The sequence below is a fragment of the Octopus bimaculoides genome, chromosome 12 (assembly GCF_046866305.1).
Source record: "Octopus bimaculoides isolate indiv1 chromosome 12, ASM4686630v1, whole genome shotgun sequence".
Lineage (NCBI taxonomy): Eukaryota > Metazoa > Mollusca > Cephalopoda > Octopoda > Octopodidae > Octopus > Octopus bimaculoides.
This window is the reverse complement of record NC_142939.1, coordinates 60,952,341-60,962,340: the sequence shown is the minus strand read 5'-3', so window position 1 is coordinate 60,962,340 and position 10,000 is coordinate 60,952,341. Positions and strand designations below refer to the sequence as shown.

At 34.4% G+C, this 10,000-nt stretch overlaps 1 protein-coding gene across 4 annotated transcripts in view; it reads left to right on the top strand.

Annotated features, from left to right (window-relative positions):
* LOC106880106 (uncharacterized) overlaps positions 1-10,000 on the top strand; it is a 513,189-nt gene that overhangs the window by 150,707 nt on the left and 352,482 nt on the right. For all 4 annotated transcript variants that reach the window (XM_089361130.1, XM_089361133.1, XM_089361131.1 and 1 more), the window contains exon 2: positions 4,712-4,807. In XM_089361130.1, coding sequence (XP_089217256.1) covers positions 4,712-4,807 — 96 coding nt within the window. The remainder of the gene's footprint in view (positions 1-4,711; positions 4,808-10,000) is intronic.

Here is a 10,000-nt window from a genome sequence, read left to right as displayed (position 1 = left end):
TATAATATATATAGACGAGAAAGACTACATATAAACGCTTGTTTAATCAAAACTGCAGGTGATTTTTAGAAACCGGTAGTCTATCATTTATCATTCGAATATAAAAGAAATTAGTCACCATTCTTCTATCTCTAAGATAGAAATTATATTACAATAACGGTTTTGGAATAAACAACTTCTGGTTTCCATTTATAAACTTCTTTTTTTTTTAATCTGTTTCATCATCATCATTATTATTATGATTATTATTGCTATTTAAGTGGACTTGTTATTATGTTCTCTTATTGCACATCCGAGCACTGCTTTGTGTGTCTTGGACGTGGGTGGTATCAGTTTGTTATTGTGATCTTTTAGTGCTTACGTGAGTTTCAACTAGTATGTCTGTGCTTTAAGAAGTTTGAAGTTTGCATCGCAATTACGTAGCTTAAGGCCCAGCCTTATTCATGCTGCCATAACTTCAGACCAAAGCCTTGTGCTTTAGGGAGAAATTTCGATTGAGGGTTCCTATGTTGAAGCACTTCATATTCCTGTAACAGATATATGCACCACTATGAAAGACCAGGAAGAAAAAAATTGTTTCTTACCGATTTTATTCAAGCCGCCACGATTCGTGTTAAAGACAGTGTCAAAGAAGCTGCAGTTAGTAGTCGGCTGTGCTACATTAGTAAGAGAATAATAGTAATAGTAATAGTAGTGATGTACCGTCGACCAATTGTCGGCTAGGAAATAGAAATAGGCAGACTAGAAAGAGGAAGACGTGCTGCGTCTAAAAGCGAAAACCAACGGTCCTAAAGTATTCGGAGAGAGCATGATCCTCGGCAAGGTGCTGTGCGGAGGAGGGAGGTGCTTCTTCGGCAAAGGTGCCGAATGAAAATGAGGATGCGCCTTCGGCAAATATGCCGAACTAAAGGAGAAGAAATTTATTTAGTGTTCTGCGTTTATACATGCTGAAAAGCTGGATGAAGGTCGGAAAAAAATGGAAAGTACATAGGTTTATCTCTATTCAAATGAATTTAACGTAAGATGTTAAAGAATCTTTTCTACTCTAGCCACAAGGCCCGGAAGTTTGGCGAAGGCAGCCAGTCGATTAGATCGACCCCAGTACGCAACTGGTACTTAATTTATCGACCCCGAAAGGATGAAAGGCAAATCGGCCTCGGCGGAATTTCAACTCAGAACGTAAAGACAGACGAAATATCGCTAAGCATTTCGCCCGGCGTGCTAACGTTTCTTATTTCTTTATTGCTCACAAGGGGCTAAACATAGAGGGGACAAACAAGGACAGACAAAGGGAATTAAGTCGATTACATCGACCCAGTGTGTAACTGGTACTTATTTAATCGACCCCGAAAGGATGAAAGGCAAAGTCGACCTCGGCGGAATTTGAACTCAGAACGTAACGGCAGAGTCGCAGAGTTTGCCATTCCCAAGTGCCGAGTGGACTGCAGCAACGTGAAATAATGTTTTACTCAAAAATGCAACACACCGCTAGTCTGGAGATTAAAAGCACACTATTGAGATCTTGAGTACAACGGCCAGACTACTAGGCCAATTGCGTGCGCAAAAGCTATGTACATATATGCATGTGTGTGTGTGTGTGTGTGTGTGCACGTATTGTAGTTATTCCAATCAATATGATGTGCAGGGAGTAATGGTTATCGACATAGGAATGGAAGGACTATAAGTTTCACTTTGGTAGATTGGCAGAATCGTTTGTGCGTTGGGTAAATGTCGACTACTTTAATCATTTTGGTTCTTTACGTTCTGAGTTCAAATCTCGTAGACGTCAACTTTGCCTTTATTTATCCCACCGGAATCCAATAAAGTACCAGGGTGGCACTAGGGTAAATTCCCCCCGCTCTCCCTCTCTCTCTCTTTCTCTCTCTCTCTATATCTCTATCTGCTTATCTCACAATCGACTGCATTGTGCTGTAAGAGCGCATATATATATATATATATATATATATATATATATATATATTCCAAGAGAGTTAGAAGTTGTGAATCCAACCAACGAAGGGATAATATCTATCCAATATACTGCTGGTAGAATACCCAATTATTAATACCAAGTGTTTTTTTCATTGCATGGCAATTACACTACTGAATGTAATAAATGGGCGAGGGTAAAAAGTTGTTTTACCCTTAATTTATAAGGCAATAAGAAAATGGAGGGGATCAAGAGGTGGTATTTATCAACTTTTAGACATTCTGTGATGTCTAAATACATACACACATACACATATACATACACACACACACACACACACACACACACACACACACACACACACACACACACACACACACACACACACACACATATATATATATATATATATATATATATATATATATATATATATATATATATACTGTATATCACACTGAATTTTCATACATTAAATAAAATTATATCGAATTTGTCAAATCTACTTAGTAACAAAAGTCAGCTTCTCAAGATTACAATTGAAATTTTAGCACCAGTCAAATATCGGAAAGACATCATTGCTTGTACAATGGGGAATGTCTGTACACATTACACAACATGTACTATAAAAAAAGAAATGATCCGCCCACAAAGAAGTTGTTACGTGGTGTTTCGACCTGCTAGAAATAACACTCGAATCTCACTCAGACCACATCATTTTTTTCATCATAAATTGAAACGATAGGTTAGATAATACATTCCTAGAAAACCTAGGCCCTAAAAGAAAAATTACGAGCCTCTTTATGTATATTTGGCTTTTAAAATATGAGAATGATATACGAAATAAAATGGTTTATTTGGGAATATTCATTGCCATATACCCTTGCCTCTTGTCGCCCTAATTTATGCTGTAAAAAATTATGCGTGGTATGCTTTTTATCTCATTTGAAGATTCACACGGCTGATGTTCCCGACCGAAACACTTTTGATCATAATCATTTCTTCGCAATCAGAGACGTTCTAAAGTTACAAAGTAACAGTAAACTGCAATTTCTCTGGAGATTAACTTGTAAATAACACCTCGCATAAATTTTTTTGTTCTTAATGGATTAGATTTCTAAAAGAAAGATCAACTTTTTCTCATCACTTTTAAAGGCATCAACTTTTATTTCATAACTAGTAGACATTTGATAATATAGCCAAATGGACTGTTGTTTCATAAATACAACTGGAAACTTGTAATCAAGTTTAGAATTTGTCTTCAGATAATGTATCAGTTGACCATGAAGCTGCATATCTTATCGGAGAGTCGTTCTTCTGTGAATATCACATTAGAGAAGTTTCTTTCACCCGAAATTAAATAAAGCATTCACAGCTGAATAAGTGACACTTTTATTAGAAAGTAATTTTTAGCCTAGATTCCATGGAACTGTATCTGGTTTATTTAACATAGAATGTTCTAGTAATATTTTAACTTCGAAGCAACGTTTACAATCTATTCAGGCATATGTAATTTTTATACTACCTGAAGACTAGGTTAATAATCTTTTGCTCATAAAGTGTGTGTGTCATTGATGATACAATTATATCACTCCAAATACTTCTCTCGGCAGTGATTGCTTCCAGACATTGCGGTGTGTCAAAAACTTATATCATATTGCCTGTGTCAAAAACTTATATCATATTGCCTGTGTAAGTAAAATGTCATCACACTCATTTATTCAAGCATCATTCTTTTATTCTTTTACTTGTTTCGGTCATTTAACTGTGGCCATGTTGAGGTATGTTAAAAAAAATTACAACGTCACAAGTATATTTGGTTTTTAAAATTTACAAACACACGTTTCTTGTCACTCACGTATATTGTAAATTGCATACGAGATAGTTTTTGTCTCATTTCAAGCCCCATACGGCTTTAGTAAAAGATCTGAAACAAATTCAATTTTTTTTTTATCAACTTATCCATTCGTTGAAACATCCGACTAAAACAATTTAAGGCACCCTCGCTTACTATTATTTCTAGCAGTGACCTCGTGATGGCTCGCAATCTCATTCTTTACTATCGATGAAATTTGTACTTTAACCACATAATACCTATGTTTACTTTTAATGAGTTTGTCAGACGTATATATATATATATATATATATATATATATATATATATATATATATATATATATATATATATATATATATATATATATATATATATATATATATATATATACAATTACATTAAGCAAAGAGTCGTATGTTATTTAATATAGTCGTATTAATGCATATATATACACACACACACACACATATATATATATGTATATATGCGTATACGAATATATTATATGTGTATGTGTACCTGTGTGTGCATGTGTGCGTATGTGTGTTTGTGTGAGTGTGCATGGTGTACATGCATGCATGTATGTACGCCATGTATGCCTACGAACATATACATATATGCATGCGTTTGTGTTCGTAATGCAATGTTTCGTTACATAAAGAAAATTACAACACTTGCACGACTGTAAAAAAGGAAAAAGGACAACCCTAAGGGACACTCGAGATAACATTGCGCCATTTTTATTTTGTCGTCTGTTCATCACACGATATGTGGTCTGATCTGATTTTTTTTTCTTTCATTACATTACTTGAAATCGAAGCATTTCGTATTAATCTACCTATCCTTAAGAATTACGGGACTTTTCGTTTCAGCCTCTACTTTTCAATAACATTTTTATAAATCATTACTTAACATTTTTTCTTGATTTTTTTATATTCTTTTAGGACGAACCGGTATCTAAATCAATGAAGTCGCTAATAAGCGTGTCTACGGTGATTCTCCTTGGATTAATTCTTGCCTACCATGCATTGGAAGTGCAGGTAAGAGATTACGTCTTAATTCTCTACTGGATTCAATCGCATAATCTTGCCAAGCCCAGGTTGTTGGCCAAGCTTCAATATGCAATACTACGCAAATATACAAACATACGTACATGCACATAAATACACACACACACACACACACACATACACACACACACACATATATATATATATATATATATAGCATACACACATCTGCATGCATACATACATACATACATACATACATACATACATGGTGCTAACATTTCGTTACAAATATATATGTGGGTGTCTATATATATATATATATATATATATATACATATATATGCGTATCTAGATTATATATTATATATGCATCATCGTTTGTTTTTCAGTGAGTGCCCACTAGTATTAATTTTGCTATTTATTCTTACTATTTACACCATTTTGTTTACTTTTTCAGAGTCTCTTTTTAAACACCACATTCCATTTACTTCTCCTTTCGCTTCACACTAGTGCCTGCCACTCTTTCTACCCTCCAAGCCCTGCTCTCACCTATAATACAATTACACCGAAGCACCCACCCTTTTTTTACGCATGCCCTCGATCCCACACCATTACATTTCCACACTTGCACGCCTACACACACATACACACTCTCCAAAGTGATCACACATACCTTCCCTCATACCAACGCTCACACATATCTCCTCCTATGCCTATTTCTATACATGGTTACTCTCCTATACCTGTGTACACCATCCTGCATTCTCTTCCCTCCTTAACTTTCCTCCCATAGAACTGCATTAATACCTAGCCCTGAAACCCTTCTATTTCCCTCCCCACCCCAACCACATTCTCTTCTTTGTTCTGATGAAGGACTAGCGTCCAAAACATCAAGAGTTTACTCTTCTTTTTAAGCTTTAAACTAATACAACATATGTAAAAACTTGTCCTTCCAACATTGTCTTCTTTTGTGACCATTACTTTATTTATATACATACATACATACATACTCACACACATACGTACATACATACCTACAGGTAAACATACAGACATATATATGTATATATACATGTGTGTGTGTGTGAGAGGACGTGGATGTGTGGGTGTGAGCTACATATATGCATGCATATAAATCAGGGGTTTCTAGCCTGGATGATATTGATTGCCCAACGGTAGAATTAGCTGGGCAGAGAGTCGAATAAAATTTTCCAAACCAAAAATGGAAGGTGAATGCACGAACGTAGCAGAAACCAATTCGTTAAGAATACAGATCCTAATGAAAGCAGTGTGTATTGTGTTTCTATTGGGGGGAAAAAACGTGAAAGTGTAAAAGAAATCTGAAAGCAGAACATTTTTATGATGCTTTTGAAAGTATGTATGAAGTGATATGAACTGCACAAAAGCAAACCCACTCCGTACTCTACGTTTTGAATCATTATTATATGATACTAGGGAAGACGTTTCCTGCTGCTTTTTTTGATTAATGAAATAAAGTGATTAGCTCGAGGAGTTAACTTACAAAGGTTAGCAGAACTTTTTAGATTCAATTCTGTGGAGTTCCTTCCAGATGACGATTTCATGACGAGCTAATGAATTACAGCTGTGTAGTAATCAAATAATAATAACAATAATAATAATAATAATAATGATAATAATGATAATAATAATAATACTAATAATAATAATAATAATAATGATAATAATGATAATAATAATAATAACAACAGCAACAACAATAATGCTAATAATAATCACGTGTTATGTATGTATATTTAGCTCACTTATATTTTAGACTTATTCAAGTGCATGGGAATGTATTAGTACAATGTATTAGTAATGAAGTACAAGGGAAATATATTTATATAGTGCAAGATCGAGTCATGGCTGTGTGGCTAAGAAACTGGTTTTGCAGCCATGAGGTTTCAGGTTCAGTCCCACTGTGCAGCACCTTGACTAAGTGTCGTGCTCAATAGCCCTACACGCATATATATATATATATATATATATATATATATATTGCTGTATTTGGGGATGGTCATATTGCCAGTTTAGCCAATGAAAACACACGCACTGTATATTTGGTGTTCATTTCATATTAATTGTATTTCGACCAGAGTTTTTCGTCACACTTCTGTGACCTCATCAGTGGTCCTTTGCTTCTTTCTTTCTTTTTGTATCTCTCCTTCCTGACGATCTGCCATATATAGTGCGTGCGTTTTCATTGGCTAAACTGGCAATATAAAAACGTATATGTGTATGTGTATGTATACACACACACACACACACACACACACACACACACACACACACACATATATATATATATATATATATATATATATATATATATATATATATATACATATATATATATATATACATATATATATATATATATATATATATATATATATATATATATATATATATATATATATATATATATATATATATATATATATATATATATATATATATACAGGGTGATTGAAAAGTAACTTCCTATTTTAAAATACTTATAAATTATTTATTAATTGTAATTTTTTACAAAACAATGAATATGAGAGGAAAGCATTTAGTATGAAGTTTTATTTGAAATTCGATATGGGCTCCAGATGTGGACACCAGCTTCTTGAGTCACCTAGGAATTGTGTCAACTGGTTTCATCAGGAACTCTTGTAGGATGGAAGGCATACCTCTACGTATTCGCTCTTCAAGTTCTTCCAAAGTCATTGGCTTGATACAGTAGACTTGTTCTTTTAACCAATTGCAAAGAAGGAAATTACAAAGTGTTAAGTCAGGACTCCTGGCTGGCTACTCAAGTGGTCCACGGTGACCCCTCCATCTCCTGGGTAAATGAGCATACAAGCATTCACCAACAACAAGAGCAAAACGTGGAGGAGCACCATCTTGCACGAAAATCAAATCTTCACCATTCTCCCAAGCACTGATAACTGGCCAGATCTCGTCTTGCAGCGTAGTGAGGTACCATAGGGAGTTATCTTTCAATTAAACTGTATATATATATATATATATATATATATATATATATATATATATATATATATATATATATATATATATACTTTATTTAAAAGCAGCAGAAATATAACAAAAGACTGTTACTCTGAGTTTCACGTTCCCGTTCATCGGACAGTTTTACTCCGGTATATATATATATATATATATATATATATATAATTCTTTAGGGGAATATCTTGGTGCGCATGCACATAACAAATATATAAGGTGGTACCCTAGCATGGCCTCTGTCCATTGACTGAAACAATTAAAGGATAAAAGAAAAAAGACTGGCTTATTTCATTTGTTCGACATCGCAGTAATTTTAAAATATTTCCTTGAGCTTTTTACAATTGGAGCATGAAGCAGATGAATGTATTTGATATAGTCTATAGTTATATCACTGTATCGACCTGGTTATCGGATGTTGCTATACACCGCTGATTACTGTGCACTTCTTCGCACTGTTGTAGCTTAGGCGGTGACATATAAAATTGATAGATAATGACATGAAAGAAATTGATTGAAATTAACGTAGCTCTCGAGGCAAAGACATTGTTTAAATATAGTCTTTAGCGATTTTTTTCTTTCTGAAGCAATAGAAACGCTTCAATGAAACATCGAAATCTTAGAGCAGTCGCCGACATGTTTTTACTTGCATTTCCATGTTCCAATATGATCGAAAGTGGATTTAGCCATATCGATGATCCATTAAGTAAACAAACAAACAGATTCTACATTGATGAATGTGCCGAGCTGAGCTTGAAATTCACAAACGTTCGCCCTAATATTCATGCTATTCTTCACATGAATATTAGTTTAGTGATGTGTATTCAAAAATGGGTTTTTATCTATGTTTACATTGATACAACAGATCAATTATCAATTTTTATCAGCAATAAAGTACGATCTACAATCGCCTGAAATGAATAAACCTTTGTCGTTGTTAGAAAACAAAGAGATAAAGATAAGTTTTTGAAATCGTTGTCATGGGACACGCTATGCTAAGACTCAAACACACAAATGTTCGTTGTAACATCCATGTTATTGTTAGCAGTCATCAGGCCTATCCCTCTCCTTAAGAATGTGAAATTAAATGTATTTTATTAAATCTATATGCTTTTCATTTTTCTCTGCTACATTTATAAGGTAACCTATTCGATCTGATTTTCTCTTAGTAGATCTATGCACTTCAATGTTTCTTGTCTGAGAATAGTTTGTATGATGATATCTTAAATATGTTTAAATAAATTGCAAATGAATTACCAGCAAGTTACAATTGTATAATACACAATCTTAATTGAATTTTCATTAAACTAGAAGTATAAAGAGGTTCTCTTTTTTTTTTATTTTGAATCTGAGAAGAGCTTATTGGAAGTTAAGTTTATTTGGCAATCTCAAACTCTGAATTTTGTAATTTAGATACAAAAGTAGAATTTTCACTATGTTTTCCATCCATAAAATTTTTTGGTAGCAATAAAACACGATTCTCGAGCGGTTTAAGTTATAAATGTTTGATGTTCTGAGAGAATAAAAGCTAAAGCAAGATAACGTTTTCTGAATATAGTTTATATCGTTGTCAGTATTGTTGAATTTCCACTAGACTGGAAGGTAAATAATCCGCCCTTGATGTTTTTTTAAATTGTACGATATACTTTCGCATATCGTAAAATAGGGCTGACAAGACAGAGAGAGAGAGAAGTGAAGGGGAGACAATTGTTTTATGAAACAAATTTAGCAGACGACAGATCAAGTGACCAATTGACAACCTCAGTCATTTTGTCTATACAGACTAAATTTTAAGACATACATGGAGAAATAAATGGAGGAAGAAAATGGCGTTTGTCCATTATTAGTTAGTGACGTGGATGCGTAGTAAAACCAAATACACACATACACACACACACACACACACATACACACACACACACACACACACACACACATACGCGCACACACAAACACACACATATACACATATAAATACATGTATATGCCTGTCCAGGCGCCGCTCTAGCTGTGCGATAAGACGCTTGCTTCCCAACCATATGGCTCCAGGTTCAGTCCCACTGCGTGGCACGTTGGATAAGTGTCTTGTACTATAGCCTCGGGCCAACCAAGGCCTTGTGAGTGGATTTGGTTGACGGAAACTGAAGGAAACCCGTCGTGTGCGTGTATGTGTGTGTGTGTGTCCGC